Source organism: Squalius cephalus, assembly GCF_949319135.1.
Source record: "Squalius cephalus genome assembly, chromosome: 2".
Classification (NCBI taxonomy): Eukaryota; Metazoa; Chordata; class Actinopteri; order Cypriniformes; family Leuciscidae; genus Squalius; species Squalius cephalus.
The window spans coordinates 21557505-21574366 of NC_137123.1; the positions used below are offsets into that span (position 1 = coordinate 21557505).

General features: G+C 38.4%; 1 protein-coding gene across 8 annotated transcripts in view; it reads right to left on the reverse strand.

Moving 5' to 3' along the window:
• Window positions 1–16862, reverse strand: part of sh3pxd2aa (SH3 and PX domains 2Aa) — a 103756-nt gene that overhangs the window by 31773 nt on the left and 55121 nt on the right. For 4 of the 8 annotated variants that reach the window (XM_079864639.1, XM_079864638.1, XM_079864635.1 and 1 more), the window contains exons 6-8: window positions 14296–14321; window positions 4331–4378; window positions 1002–1130 (exon numbers count right to left, since the gene is read on the reverse strand). In XM_079864639.1, coding sequence (XP_079720765.1) covers window positions 1002–1130; window positions 4331–4378; window positions 14296–14321 — 203 coding nt within the window. Of the gene's footprint in view, window positions 1–1001; window positions 1131–4330; window positions 4379–14295; window positions 14460–16862 lie in introns of those variants that run through there. The other 4 variants (XM_079864640.1, XM_079864637.1, XM_079864636.1 and 1 more) reach the window with 2 other exon arrangements.

A 16862-nucleotide genomic window follows, 5' to 3' on the forward strand; every position in this document is an offset into this window, starting at 1 on the left:
TTCTTGAGATCCTGTTGTTTATAATTACTAACTCTCTGGATGTGCAAACAAGCTTTTGGCAAACATGACTAGAGACAAAGTGGAAGAGACAGCGTTCAACCTCTAATGCACAAGGCTATGAGATATGCTGGCAGGAAAAGTTTGCACTAAGTTTAAACATTTACAGCGTTAACATTAATCAGGGAAAACAAACCAAAGGGTTCCCATTGTTGTTGTCAATCTCTACATTCCACATGAACTCTAATGGTGTGTGTGACCCTGATCCATTATCTTCCAACTGACAAACTTCTCATGACTATCTCATGGACATTCCAGATCAATCTGGCCTCCATCCCAGAGATCTGGAGTGGGTTCAGGCCCACCAACCGCCAAGAAAACTGGCCATACGACACCTCCAGGTGGGGCCAAGAGCCAGACTGTAGATTTACAGGGAGAGGGGAATGTCAGAAAAGGGAACCAGGGGATCTTAAGGACAAAGACTAAAGGAGGAGTTCTACATCAAAGAGGAAGAATGTATCAGAAAAGACGAGAAAGATAAAACAGACCCGCTTAAGATTTGGATCATGAGCATATGAAAGCATTCACGTTTGCAGGTGACTGTGTGTTAGTGGTTTGTGTATACACCAGTTTTGCCAATAAATACCACGTGGTAACCCACTTAGCTTGTGTGTGTGTGTGTGTGTGTGTGTGTAAAGGGCAGTTCACACCAAGAATGAAGGTAACTATAATGATATTTGCGTCCACACCAATTCATGATATAGTTTTGTTTATTATAAGCATGCTTGCCGCTTTAAATGCTTGCACTCTTCAAAGTCAGGTAGATTCTGATTGGCTGTCAATGTTTTTTTTGTTCATAAAACAATCATTTTTGAAAGTGATTCCAACAATTTCTCTGTGATGTTATCATCATGGTTGTGGTGTGGTGCTATTTCTTTTTGAATTTAGAATCATTGTTACTATATCTTTATTATCCTTGGTGTGATTGGCCTTAAGGGACTCACCGCTTTCGCTCTTCTCGATCACGTCCACCGTCTCTCCAGCCTTCAGACTGATCTCCGAGTTCTCCTGCCGCTCGTAGTTGGCCACCACCACGTACTGCTCCAGCACCATGGGCTCACTGCTGTCCAGTCCTGCCGGCGAGGGGAAGAAACAGGCTGTCAGCCACCGTCCCGCCATCCCTGCACCTCCCCCGCCAACCCTGCCCTGCCAGCGACCTCCGGCTTGACCCCTGTACACCGCCATCCGCTCTCCGAAGCCTAGCGCAACTCAAACTCCTGCTGACTGAGCATGCTCCACAACGACGGGCCATTTAGACGAACCTTCGCCCTCGCTGGACGCGCATTTGAATGGGGGGGAAGAACGATCACGAAAAAGTAAGGCGAGGTAAATTTCCTTCAGGGATTCGAGAGCTCGGTAGGGACTTGGTGATGCCGGGTCTCCATAATACAGTGAAGGTTTTGGTGAGGAAACGGGGAGGGATGTTAGGAAGGGAAAAGAGACTGGGAGAGAGCTGTTTACGGTAGGGGACGTGACTCGCGAGTGGAGGAATAGAAAGTTTTTCTTCATCAGACGAGTAAGAACAGGCCTCCCACCCTCTCTTCTGCCCTCCCTTTCTCATTTTTCACTCTAATTCTCTCTCTTTCTCCGTCCCTCCTCCCATCTGGCTGAAACGGGGAGAGAGAAAAACGCCAATCAGGGTAGACTGCTCTCCAAGCCTTAAATAGAAACATATGAGTGGGCCGAGTAAAGAGAGAGAAGCTGTGTTTATGTGAAACGCAAGAAGAAAGCATTTCAGCTGGGGTTAAGCAACACTCTCTTACTCTATCCTTCTCTCTTTCTTTTGTATTTCCTCTGACAATCTCTTTAACCTGTTCTTCTTCATCAATGACTTTAAGCCAAAAATGTAAAGGCTGTAATTATTTAGTTATCCTTATGTTGCCCTAAACCTGTATGACTTACTTTATTCCATAAAGGTAAATTTTTGAAGAATATCCTTTTTTTTTTTTACATATAGCAAATTATGACAGAATTTACATTTTTGCATAAACTATCCATTTAAGAGTCCAGTGGCCCTATTACATGATCATATGTGCAAATCAATGGACAAGTAGAATTTTCACAATACTAAAATAATACTTATTTATAATAAAATCCTAATTAAATATATGTATTGTGGTTTTCACAACAATATTAAGTAGCACAGCTGTTTTCAACACTGATCATAATAAAAAATTAAATAAATTATTTGAGCACCAAATCAGTGTATTATAATCATTTCTGAAGGATCATGTGACACTGAAGACTGGAGTAATGATTCAGAAACTCAGCTTTTCCACCAAAAGAATAAATTACATTTTAAAATATATTAAAATATAAAGTTATTTTAAATTGTAATAACATTTCAAAATATTACTGTTTTACAGTAAAAAAAAAAGAAAAAAGAAACGGCCCCAAACTTTTCAGTGGAAGTGTTTTGTTTTTAAACTGAATATCCTGTTTAACATGACAGCAATAAAATGGGCTGAAATTGCTGTTAAACGAAAATATCTAAAGTATAACACATCAAACGCTTCTGGCTTGTGCATTTCAATACTTTCTGCATAAAGTTACTAAAACTTCAAATGATATATTTGTACTTCTAAGAACTACATCTGTAGTTTCTTTATATGTGCTTGAACTTCAAAACACTGTGTGGTTGCTTTCTCCCAGTTTTTCTCATAGTGTGGTCTTCTGGACCCTAGAGGCGTTTAATAGGAAATGTCTAAAATGTTCTTAAAAACATCAAATGTGCAATGCATATTTTTTTCTTCTAAAGGCCAAAGAGGTGGCAGGCAGGTGCTTTTTCTTTACAACTTTTTAATGTATTTATTTTTTAACATATTTTTTCAAGCTGTCATGATGCCAACAGCCTGTCTGCGTTGCTAGTGCAATGTGTTTTAACACTCGCGAAGCTCTTAAATCAGGATTATAGGGAATCCTTTGAGTTCAGTTGTTCGGTGCTGTCGACGCTGCGGGAGAGAAGAGAGAGAGCAGAGCAGGAGTTCTGTATCTTGTCACTATCACCCTCAGTATGGAACAAGCTAATTAGCGCTGCCTCACACATCATGCTAACATGACAACATACTGCATTGCTCAACCAAATGCTTGCTGGTTGTGCTGAAGTCAACTGTGAAATTTTCTGACATTTAACGCTGTTTGTGCCAATGACAGATATATTTCCCTTCCATCTGACAGTCACCACAAAGAAAACAGTTCTAATTCCAAACTTTCCATTAGCATCTGTTTACTGTTACTTTTACCTCTGGTGGAAAATCCATCATAAACAGGTAGCTGTGTTTGAGTACGATAACTTGTTTCTTGCTGATCTAAATCGTACATTATATAGTTATTAGCTGGTAGGCAATCTTTGACTAGCAATAAACAAGCTATATTAGCTCAAAACTGTTAAGCTGGGTCGAACAGCTAAAAAAAAACGGATTTGACTAGCTAATGGCCAGCTGGGACAAGTTAGAAAACACCTTTTTAAGCTGGAATTTGACATGTTGATGTTTTACTTAAACAAGCAAATGCCATATGTTATATAATCAGTGCGTTTTCTTAGTTTTGCAGTGAACTGACCAATTATGTAGTGATGTTCATGGTGAAAACACACTCCACATGGGCTATAGCTCTGTGAGCGTCAGCATTTATTTCCGAAAACGGAGTGCATTCTTTTCTGAAATGTTTATTTGCAGGCCGTCGTCTCTAAGAGTTCCCAGGAAAACACCGAGAGGACCACAGGCTCTCGTGTCATGTTTTACATCCTCTGTTTTCACACTGAATGTCTTCTTCTGCACTGCTAGCCTCGCAACACCTATTATAAATATTTCGTCTTCTAGCATAAACTTTATAAGCCGCATGTTAATTCACAAACCTGAAAGATCTGCTCTTAAAAATAAAGGGTTTTACATCCTGATGTTTTAGGAGAACAGTTCAATCTGTTACGCCTCTTTAGCCATTCCCATAGCAATTTCCATACACGCACCACTTGCCTAGTGCATGGACTTCTCTCTTATTAAAAAGTCATGTTTATCATTATATTGAATTCAGACCATGAAATTAATATAATGTATTATGTTGCAATTCCTTATGAAGTTAAATGGTGATTCACGGCATTTTAATTCTTTGCCAAAGTCAATTTTGACTCACATTTGGCGCTTGAAGAGTGTTAATGTTGGACTATGGGCAAGAGCTGTTTTAGGAACCGTTCTTGTAAAAACTGGAAAAATGACCACATTGAGGAGTTGCAAAAGGAAAAGTGACAGTGCATGCACACATATAAAGCAGTTACCTGAGGCCTCAGACTTGGTTGGACTGTCCTGAAGGCCGTACATCCAAACTGAGGGCAGCGGAAAAGAGAGGAAAGGAAAGAAATGGAGAAGAAAAGGAGCACAAATGTTAGTCAGAACAGAGTGGAAAAAGACAACAGCCAGCATTGCATGTTTTCAAGCTACAAAATCCAGCCAAAAGTAACCTTTTTTTATGTCCTGCAATACAGACTTGTTCATAGGCCATTAGCATTAGGGTTAGCCCTATGATAGGAAACGGAAAATATAAGAAATGATATACTTCATAGAAAATGAAGCCAAGTTTTAGTACCATTGATTAATTTTGTGTTAAAGTTATTTTCATCCACATTTAGATTGTTGTAATGTGAACAAATTTCATGTAACACAGCAATGAATATCATGCTGCCAATGATTTGTTTTTATCAAAACCAATTTAGTACAACAAACACTATTAAATGTCCCTTAAGCTAAATCTGTATTCATTCACTACAAATAGGCTTCATTTTCTTTATGCAATCCCGCTGCCTAACACATCTCAGCATCTTCTTAACTGGATTTGCCAAATATCCCATACAGGATAAATGGTAAATAGTGCAGTGAACACACAGCTTAACAGAGTTATTAAGCAAGGCGCCATCTGGTTACAATACCCATAAAGCATCACATGCTGTTGAAAAACAATGTGACTGTGTGTGTGTGTGTGTGTGTGTGTGTGTGTGTGCTCTGACAAATCTATTGCCTGGAAAGCAAGTACGGCTGAGCTTAAGGGTTTGAGGTCACGGCAGAGTTTCCTAATATCTCCTCTGTTATCACACACACACAGACCGATCTCCATCAGGAAATTAAATGCCACACGTCACTATCGGTAAAAAATATGAGAAGGCACCGGGGGAGACGTCTCGGCTGACAGGAGCAATTACTTTGTTTTTATAACTTATTTCTTTTCAACACTTCAATGGATTCCCGGCAAAGGCCCTTGCATGCATGACACCAAAAAAAAATGAGGTGTAATTTAACCTGTGTAAACAATGACCGCACTCAAAACTGGCAGAATTCAAGAGGTACTCGCCGTTGCGTTTATACCCCACAGGACGAACCTCGCCCAATATCCCTCCACCCTTCCGTTCCATTCAACACCTCCGTCTCCTAATCCATTCATTCCTGACATTTCTTTCCGCCTACAGTCCATTTGATTAACACAACAAATAAAAACGTAAAATGTGATCCATGCGGTGGTTAGCCTTTCATAAACATATGGATTATTTCCCACCCAAACCCTGATCTGAACACTGAAGAATGGCATCAGCTTAACAGGCGAACTGGGGAATCACTCACAAAAAACGTCAAACAAACGCCATGGTAATATTATTGTCCCCTTTTGGCTTCAAAGGAGCACTAATAACTTCCAAAACGTTATCAGATCTAGATTCAAAATCTTCTAGATTATGTTAAACATCATTGCGGCATAAAAAGTTGCAAAACTATAATTTTGCATACAAGTACTTTGATACCAAGTTGACAAAAAATGTAATAAAAATGCATTTGTTACCACAAAGACTCGATCCGTTCTCTCTAAACTCCTCCTTTCCGAGGGCCTACTCTGCTGTGATTGGTCAGATGGCTCAGTCTGTTGTGATTGGTCTGCCGCTTAAAAAATGCTAAACGCCTATTACAATATCTGAATTTCAGCTGTGAAGGCTTCCTCAGCGCATGATAAGTGATACGAAGAGTAACGATGGTGTCGATTTTATCGTATCAATTCGAGCCCCGAGTCCTTATCCTTTGGAAGTGCATGCTAAGTGGATTTGCTTTCACAGCACAGAAAACAGCGTCTTCTCGACAACACAAACCAAACTCTACCAGGCCTCTGCTACAATTACAGTGTTTGAGGGCGGGCTGAAGTAGATATTGTTCGCGGGCAGCCAGTCAAGACCATAGCCTGGCATTCGACCAGGAATAATAGCAGGAATAATAGGGTCGAGAAACGAGAAAGGGAGAAAATAAACCTTTAAATGCTCTCAATTTATTTACGCTCTTCATTTCTGACTGTTCGCTTTAAAATAATTATTTGGAAAACTTTTTTTACTTAACAAGAACATTTGCTACATTCCATAGTATTTTTTAGTACATATATTAACTATAAAAATAAATATATGAGTTGTTATTTCTTTAGTATTAAAATAGCCATTGAATATTGAATTTTTGTTTTGCTGTCATGACAATCCTTCCTACTTTCCAGCTCAGGGTTGATCTCGAGGTCAACACTGTACTCCGCTAACCTTCATGGAGTTTGAATTAAACTGACTCAAGTGCCTTGGAGGTCTATAATTAACAAATGCTCCATACCCCCAGATCCCTCCCTTTAGTGAAGCTCTTCACATCTGACAGATATTAACTTTCCACCTCTCTGACCCTTCCTTCACACAGAAACGCTGAAACACTCACTGTTATGAGCATATTCTCAATCTCTCCCACTCCCACCAATGATAAATCGACACACACACATACACACACACACTAGCGATTAAGCTCAGGTCACTGCTGTTAGAACCCGAGTGAACGTCTGTTTTGGTTTCTCTCACTGTAATTTACGTCTCTTTCCTGACCCCAAACGGTCGACCTACCTCCATTACAGGAAACATATATGTCTTTCTAACTTTTGTGTGGAAGGAATTGTGTTTCACCCAGGCTATTGTATTACCATAAACATATATGAAGATAAATACAAAACTTGTGCATTTTGTACATCCTTCTTGACATAGAGAGACTCTTTGATCTGTGTGGTTTTATCTCTTGGCATGAGCATTCCTTATGGGCGCTATGTAAAAGACGGTTATGTTGATTTGAATATTTTCAACTGATTCAGTTGTTGGCTATGAAGGCTCAGCATGTAGACTGCAAAATCAAGAAAATATCAACAAACTAAAATCAAACCATATGCTGACCAATTGTGTTTTGGTAGAGAGGTCACATGAGACTGCACAAATCAAAACAAAAAACATCTTTTCAAATTCTTTTATTTTTTTTTTTTCTTTTTTTTTCCTAAGTGGTACTTTTGGAGAACTTCTATGCCTCAGTGGTTGATTTTTATCATATATATATATATATTTAAAATAAAACAAAATAGAAATATTAGATGAAACTCAAACTAAACAAAAATTTAGAAACGAGACTGAAATAAGATTTGAACAGCTGAAGTAAAAATAATTTTTTTTGAAAAATAACAAAATGCATATAACAATAGAATAATAAGACTTCATTTTTTAAACTTTTTACTTAAAAAAAAAAAATATATATATATATATATATATATATATATATGAAAAGTCTTATTATCTAAAATCTAATGTATTTTTTTACATTATTATAATAAATATATAAAATGCCAACATGGCCACTGAAAATTCAGCTTTCATTATTATTATTTTTCACAGTTAAACATAATTCTAGAGGCAGAATCATTTTTCCAATAATTACATTAAATCCTTAACAAGCCAACTTCATCAGAACAAATGTCTGGAACAAATTTGAATGAAACATCTTGTCATTTTCCAGTAGCTAACATCTCTAATTGGTCAAACTACATTCATTAAACATCATTAACAAGAACTTTTTTAACCATAAAACCACACTGACCTATTTAAGCCCACTCCCTATTAATAGAACAGACAAACACGCCGCACATACATACACAAGCATGACCATTCCTCTCACACTAAAACTATCCCTCATCCCCGAAAACTCCCATCTGTTCCGCACGCCTCTCTCTCGTTCTCTCTCCGTATGGCCCCTCCACTCCTCCACAGAGCCCTGAATCTTGTGTAAACAAGATTAGCTAGTCCGACACACTCTGCCACGTAAACCGGGGCCTGTCTGACTTACCCCATTCCAGCAGAACCCCACAATCCACCCTCCGTATTTCCCTCTTCACATCTGACTCACACGAGGAGCAGAATGTGGGGAACTGCAATGCGTGTCCTTTCCTCACAGTGGATGAAGGGCCCATCCGGGAAGACATCGGAACAATCTAAGAGGAGTGTCTGTAAAAACATCCAGGCAAAGCTCAACCCAAAGATTCACGGAGGTATGATTTGTGAACTATCACCACTGGGTCTTTAAGATACTTAACCTCAGGCTAACCTCAAGGGAGATTGGATTGATAAACTATAAGATGCTTTGCACAAGAGTTGCAGCTAAATGACTGAAAAACTATCGCTTTCCTATTACACTACCGTTCAAAAGTTTGGGGTCAGTAACAATTTTTTAAAGAAATGAGTTATTCTATTCAGCAAGGATACATTAAATTGATCAAAAACATTTACAATGTTACAAAATATTTCCATTTTAAATAAATGCTGTTCTTTTGAGCTTTCTATTTTTCAAAGAATCCTGAAAAAATGTGTAATAATTTCCACAGAAATACTAAGCAGCACGACTGTTTTCAGCATTGATATTAATAATAAATGTTTTTGAGCACCAAATCTGCATATTACATGATTTCTGAAGGCTCACGTGACACTGTAGACTAGAAAATTGATGCTGAAAATAGTTATTTTAAACTATAACAATATTTCGCAAAAATCCGTGTTTTTACTGTATTTTTTTATCAAATAAGACATTAAAAGACATAAAAAAATCTTACTGACCCCAAACGTTTGAACTGTAAGTGAGTTGGAAGTCTTTAAAAAACAAGACTTATGTTATGAAAAAACCTTTTTTATGTGTGTGTCATTTTTGATGGTCATCTCTTCCTCTTTACTATTGGGTTATAGCACAAAACATGAATGAACATCAGAAAGTATGTTGAAAGATACAGTCCAACTTACTGAAATATACTGTCTCATCTCTCATGTAATCACCAAATCAGTGTTTCAACCGCAGAAGCATGTCAATAAAACAATCTCAAGTAAGTCATAAGCACATACTTTTAAAGAAAAAAAAAACTTTAGAGAAGAGCATATCACTAAAATCATTCAAATATATTGTTAAATACACTATATTTCATAAATCGGTATATATTTTACTTAATTATATTTTACTTTGTCTTAATTATTTAATGTATGTTCAAATAAATCTATTTCTGTCAAGTTTTTTTATGACCGCCTCCATTTAATAGTCTGGAAATCCAGACCTAAATCTGAAAGATTAATGGTCTGGCATCGACTAATGAAAATCGGCCAGCTCGAGGGGCGGCACCAAGCATGTATTTGAAAATCTCACTGCACACAATTGGATAACACTACGACCAATCACAACAATACGCCCCATACACTTACTGTAGCTACCACAGGAGCTAACTGGTAGATTAGACCGTATCCGGTCGGCAAAACAGCAAAAACGTCCTTCTTGCAAAGGAACGATTCGAGCGCCGTCTTCTGTTCCTCTTTTAGATAAAAAGCAAGTCTAACTCGTTCATTGTAGCGCCCAAAGCTGTTTCAAACAACTGGTGTTCATCCATAGCCATCTTGCAATGTTTACTAATGACTTCGACGTCACAGCGCTGTTGCCATCTGTTTAGCTCGCCTCTGGCCCGCCTATATCAGATAACCCGATGTGATTGGTGCAGCTCAGATCGAGGGGCATATTTAATGAGCATCATTACTCGACACCAGAGTAACTCGCTGAGCAAATTCAACTTGTGCTCTCGCGAGAACTCTGGATTACCAGAGTACCCATTTAAAGCACTAAGGACCAGATTTACTAAACAGGGCAAATTAGCGTGAGAGCGCAATTCCAAAAAAGTGCCGATGGGAGTGTAAAGTTCTGCACGTGATCTACTGAAGACAAATTAAAGAACACAGACGGATCATTTCCATAATGACCAAAGCAATTTACCAAGAGCAGCAGAAACTAATGTCTGGTTTAAGACATGTTTTTTGGGGGGCGGTAAATAATGGTGCAAACACCAGTACATCGACGAGCGCAAACCTTAGTAAATCACCTTGCGTGATTCATTTAAATACTCTCCTGCCATAAATTTTGCGTCTGAATGGGAAACTCCTACAAATTAATGCATTTGCAATAAGGTCAGCCACAAAAATAACCCTGTCCACGCCTTTTTTCACTTCTTTAGTAAAACCTGAGTTTTTTAACGCAAAAAGAGGGTTTGCAAGCTTTTAGTAAATCTGTCCCTATATCTCAACAATCGCTTGAAACAACGGTTTGAAGCACAAAACTCTGGGTCAAAATGACTCAAAATGTTGGAGCAGGTCACATATAAACTTCCCCTATTGTGAGCCCTGAAGGACAGATCAGATGGTTTTGGCACACTTAACCTAATCCTCAGGGTTTTGAACTTCTGAACAGGTGGTTTGTGTCTTCAGGCTGACATAAGAGCAGTTCTGAGAGGACAGTCTTCTATAGCAGCATCAGGCCAAAACTGATCCCTATTTGGGGCTTAAGTGTCTTAAACCCATCTGCTTGTCAAGATGGTCTGTCCCCAAGGAAAACAGGACTAACGAGCCAAACTGAGCTCTTTAGGGTCTTAGAGAGTTATAACTTACTTATTGAGTTTACTGCATTATAATGGAAGACATAAAAACTGACTTTGAGGGGTCCGATATGGGCAGAATGCGTACACAGAGATGTCATTTGGCTAGAAGTAGCAACAAACCATAAGGAATATCAGAGCAGTTTAAAACATTAACTGGAGGTTCTACTTCTTAACCATAAAGGGTTCAGTTGAGTCTCTGAGGTTTATTTGTGTAAAGCCACACTATAGCGTAATGCTATTGAATTATGCTCTGCGTGAGTGATTATATTGTAATCACATACTGTTAAAGGGCACCTCAGAGGGAAGCAAAGCCTCTGTCTTCCTGCCACCGTAAAGCAATGCAAGTTTACTTGTGACCTCTCTCTTTAAACTGTTTACCTAAGCCTACAAGGAAACCCTTCTTTAGTTTGTGAGTCTCAATGGCAATATCAAAGTTTGTCTCATGATACACATAATTTCAGTTTGATTATATGCATTTGTCGTCAATTCTGGAAAAGCAAACGCTTAGATGTCTTCCTGAACAGGCCCTATTATGCTTTACTTGCACTTTCATCAAGCATAAGCAGATCGTCAATACTTAAGCAATGAGGTACATGCAGTGAGAAACCATGCTATATTATGAATACAGTCACTACTACAGTATATAAATTAATAGAGGTGAATATATAATACAACAAATGTATTAAATATTAAGTAATGCTGTATAATATGAGCATGTGTACTGTTGTTACTGAATGTGATCAGTTTCAACGCGAGACTAGAGCCAAATCACAGCTGTGCATTTGATCCGAAAAACAACACAAATTGCTTTTATACAACAATTCAATAAACAGGAAGCTAATAATGAGTAACTTACACGCAATATTGCCAGTTACATAGTCTGTTTTTTTCCCCGCCAACTGAAACAGTTCCAAACAAATCCACAACAGCATTGTGTGTCTTCATGCAACACACAGTTTCGTTCATGAATGAATCAGAATCTTTGAAAGAATCGATTCAGTGAATGATTCAATGACTAGCTCATAAATAAGTGTCCGAAACAGCATACTCTCTCGAGTGGGTTCTTATTTTGAGTTAATACTTACTTTGCGAGCGCAAAAAAAAAGTCTGTTCAAAATATGTGTTGTATGAATATATTCCCCATATACTACATTCGCCATGTTGTCACTGTCATGTGATCCTATCCATCTTTTATGAGTACTATGAATTCGGACAAACTTCTTTTGTCCCATATTGTTGTCACAATTTCACTTACAATATAGGGAAGTATGCAATTTCGGATGCAGCCATTCACTTGTTTTGCTACAGAAAGGATCAGCAAATGAATCTGCCAGAGGATATACTGTATGGACGCCTAGAAGTTTCTTTTTGATAATGACACTCCTCAGCTGCAGTTTCCACCTGCTAAACTCTGAGGTAAATCATTCGGTTGGAAACCAAAGAGCCAGACGTTCAAACTGACAGAAAGATGGAGACCATTTGAAACCACAGATCTTTAAACATAAAAATAAATTACAAATTTCCAAACATACAAAATACATACTTGAATAATTAATATAACATCTTCAGGATGTTATGCACTTCCAGCTAACACAAATGATTACTCATGTCTGACAGATGCACATCCAGTGGTCATCTTAAAAAACAGAATGGAAAAGAGGATGATGTTGATAATGCAAATTCCAGTGATCCAACAGATTAATGATAAGTGGTTACATATGATTTATTGTCAAATGAGAAGTGAAGGGGGGGGGGAAACAACAGCTGGAATTGCTTATTGCATCACTTCAGCTGCTGGTCAAATTTAATCCAAATGTTAGCAATTTTCAAATGTTGTGAGAGCAAATAAATGTGAATTAACAAACAGATGATGAATGGAAAGACAAATATTTGAAAAAACAATGCAGACCATATAAATACTGCAAAGGGGTTAAAACTATGTATGTTTCTTAAGAATAACTATTTACTGGTCTAAAAAAAAAATCAATACCTATGGGTGGATGTTTGTCTGGATTAGGTTTTGACAAGACTAAAATGATCCAACCTGATATCACCATATAAGGATGTCTTTATGTCTTAAAATAATGTCTTAAAGGCACAGTATGTAAGTTTCGCTACTTGAGGCGTGCATGTGTGTGTGTTTTTTTCCTACATAATAAACACAAATTTGCAAACCTTAATGTTGTTGCTCTTTAAAATCTGGTCTAGTATGCCTACTTTCCTTCATCACAAATGTACTGTACTGAAATGGCTATAGTATAAGGCCATAACTCTGCACTCCTTCTCAAAAATGACTATAAATGACTCTAGGCTGAACTACATGCATGTGATCGTACATGTGCAGTTTACCTTCCAAACACATTCAGCTCTTAACATCAGAATCACATCTATTTCTATCTCAAAACATGGGTTTAAGTGTTGCAACACAGAACCTGTGTCACCTGATGACAAACAACTGAAATTCAAGATTCAGGATTGCACCTTAAAACTTTTTTTTCTTCCTTTTTTTGCTAATTGAAATTATAGATACATGTCAGAATTAATCTGTGAGATAAAAAAGTCGCAATTAACTGCGATTAAAATGGTATTATTATTCCATGTCGGAAACGAACTTCCATGGATAAATGTTAAAAGGACAGGAAACAAAATGACATCTGGAATTATTTAATACATCAAAACAAAAACTAAATCCAAATGGTAAATTTCAAATATTGTAATAGCAAATGAATATGTGTGTGCAAGCGGAAAGCAAACAGATCAAAAACGGAAAATGTTTCAAAGGGATGTGTGTGGGAGTACAGAAACTCCAATGCTCACTCCAATTACATTAGTGTTCAACAGTGTGTGTGTATGTGCGTGTGCGTGCGTGTGCGTGTGTGTGTGTGTGTGTGTGTGTGTCTGGATATGAACGGCTGCAGAACGGCTGTTCAAAACACACACACCCTAGCATGCTATGCAAAGGAAACTTAGTTTAATCCTTGTCATAAATCAGATCACTGTGCCTTAACATTATAATAACAGTCTGAAAAAAATATATACTTATTTATTTATACATGCACATTCAGAAAAAAAAAAATTAACAAAAAAAAAAAGCACCAACTGCTAAGCACAGGTTGGTTACATGCTTTTCTGTGCCTTCAGCCGGACGACTTGGCTTGAGACCACTTTGGCAACAGTGTGAAGTACAAATGCACATACTTTCATGTGGCTTTCTTTCAAAATCCTGCCAGTTATTCCCAAACCTTTTACAGATGACACTCCCAGAGCTCTACAAACCTCTGAGTCATGTCCAATTCTTAAAAGAAACTCAGTCAAAAACCCTTTCCCTCCCCTGAGTTGAGTGCAAAACAGCAAGTCATTCAATGCCGCAATAACAGGGAGGGCATGCTGAGTTAGTGAGCAGGGCTGACTTAGTACTTAAACCCGGCAACAGGTTTAACATTGAGACGAGAGGTATATAAAAGGCTGTCTTACCTGACTTGCGTTTGGATCCATAATCCCTGTAAAAAAAGCAACAGCAGAGTGACATAGTAAGTCACAGTGATACAATGTCCTGCAGCAGACAGCTGTCACACACATACACACACACATACACACACACACTAGAGATGCAGTGAGAGCAAGACGTGTGCCAGGGCAGGGAGCGAGTCTGTGTTAAGATCGAAGGGGCCAGCTGCTATCGCCACAACATCTGATCATGTGACCCAAAAAGAACCATGGCTCTTTCTCTATCCTTTTATCCCCCCCCCCAGCCGTCCTCTCATCCTCTGGCTCTGGGATAAAGAGGGCGGATCTCTTAACACACCCTGATTAATAGATCAGAATGACACACGGCCAGTGTGTGTCGCCTATCCATCAGCGTAAAATGAAGTTAAACTGTGACGAGGGATGAGATCTATTTATGGAAATTGATAAATAGGCAATGTAGCAAACAATAAAAGTAAGCAAAAGTGCAGACACATACAGTACAGTTGCATCCTGACAGACGCAAAATGGAAAGATGAATTATGAGACAGAAGCACAAATAGAATAACTACATTTTTTATGTTTTCTAAAGAAAATGAGTGGTATTTGCAAAACTCTGCGCCATAATGTTGGAGTTGGGCTGAGAACTTCGCATAGGCGGTTTCTAAGTGGTTGCTCTCTCTATGATACTGTGGTTATGTGCCAATGGTTAATAGAATCACTAATAACATATAAAACCATTAAAAATTGCTTTAGAAAAGGCGTTTCTTCAGACATTTCAAGCGGAGAGAAGTCTCTGATGCATAAACAACCCCCGACGCACTGATCGCACATTATTTTGAAGCACAGACACATCAGTACATTCACGTTGTTTCCACACACATTCAGGATAATGTTTTGATTTTTTCCGTTGCTGTGTTTAGTTATTCTGAATGGATCCTTTAACACGTATATATGCAGTCAGGTCAAGGCGGTTGGTTTAGGTTTTTTTGGCATCTCCAGGGCTTTCCCTACTTGAAATAGTTAACCCTGGGTCATTCTAAACCCCTGTTAAATGTAATCCTGGGTTATCTTTATTCACATTTCACACTGCTCATACTATACCCGGGGTTAACAGTTAATCCTGGGTATTCATAAACTGCAGTTTCACACTGCACATACCTAAACCCTGGGTTAAAGTCTTTTTTTGCATATTTGCGGTGTCAGTGTTACTGACTGGACAAACGCAGCATGTGACCTGTTTACAAAATGGCTTTAGCATTGCACGTCCTCATATTACACATTGCTGACTGTAACATTAAGTTTTTTCTGAGTTAACAAAGCATACTGTTACTGGAAGTGGCTGATTTGACTAGTTGGATTTGAATAGATTGAGTTTTTTACATGACATACATATTATGAAAATATGCCAAACTGTCTCTCTGATCACATTCACGCACATGCACACATTCATGGCTGGTATTCCCCAAAAATACCCTTAAGGACATTTGCTCTAATATCTTCATTCCCCCCATGTAGTCCAAAATATGACAAGCTCTTCATCCTCTCATCTGTTTCTGCATCTCTTTCTTTTCATCCTTCTCTCGCTCAATCTCCTCCTTTGTGGCTCCCGTGGGAGAATGAATACTCTCTTTTTCAGATCAGCGGTATGAGGTCACTGCAAACCTTCTAGAATGAACTCCTTTGTAGCCGAATAGAGGCAGGACACTGTCCTAAAAGCCCTAAATCAGAGAGATCTGCTATCTGCCTCACATAAAAGGAAACTGTCACAATTAAGACGCATATAGGACATGACATTTATGAATAATATGCAGTAGGAAAATTCCCAGTTGTAAGAGACTAAAGCATGCCAATATCTGTATCAAGCATCATACTCAGTCCAACAGTCCTTCACACCAGTTGTTGCGGCTGTTAACCTCTTGAGGCATATCTCAAAGTAAATAGTTCACATTTATCGCTTGAGACCGTTATTGTTATTGGAAGTGACTGTTCACAGTTCCCTGTAGTGGGCTGTCTGCACGTAAATATACGGGTCGCCCCAAAAGTTTTAGACAAAAAATCTACAGTTCTCAGCTTTATAACTCCCAGAGTCACTATTAAGTGAAAGACGGGAGAGGAAAGGCATAACATGGTAGATTGTGCTTATTGGGCACTGCTCGGTTCATTCACTCAGCCTGACCATACAAGTAATGTATTATAAATCTACGAGTGATGCATCGCATTTTGTGGCTTCCTCTGTTATGATATCTTCATACAGTCATCTCTGGCATCTGCAGTGGTATATTTAAATAACAGGCCTGTTCTGTGTTTGTCAAACTTATGGTGACCACCAGCACATACACCAGTGAAGTGTGTGAATTGTACAATGATTTTCAGGGAGGTCAGCTTTTTTTAAATTTCAAAATTAAATATTAAGTTAAATGTCAGTTTTGATGTGCAATCATGCAATCGAAAAAAGGAAGGAAGGAAGGAAGGAAGGAAGGAAGGAAGGAAGGATGGAAGGAAGGAAGGAAGGAAGGAAGGAAGGAAGGAAGGAAGGAAGGAAGGAAGGAAGGAAGGAAGGAAGGAAGGAAGGA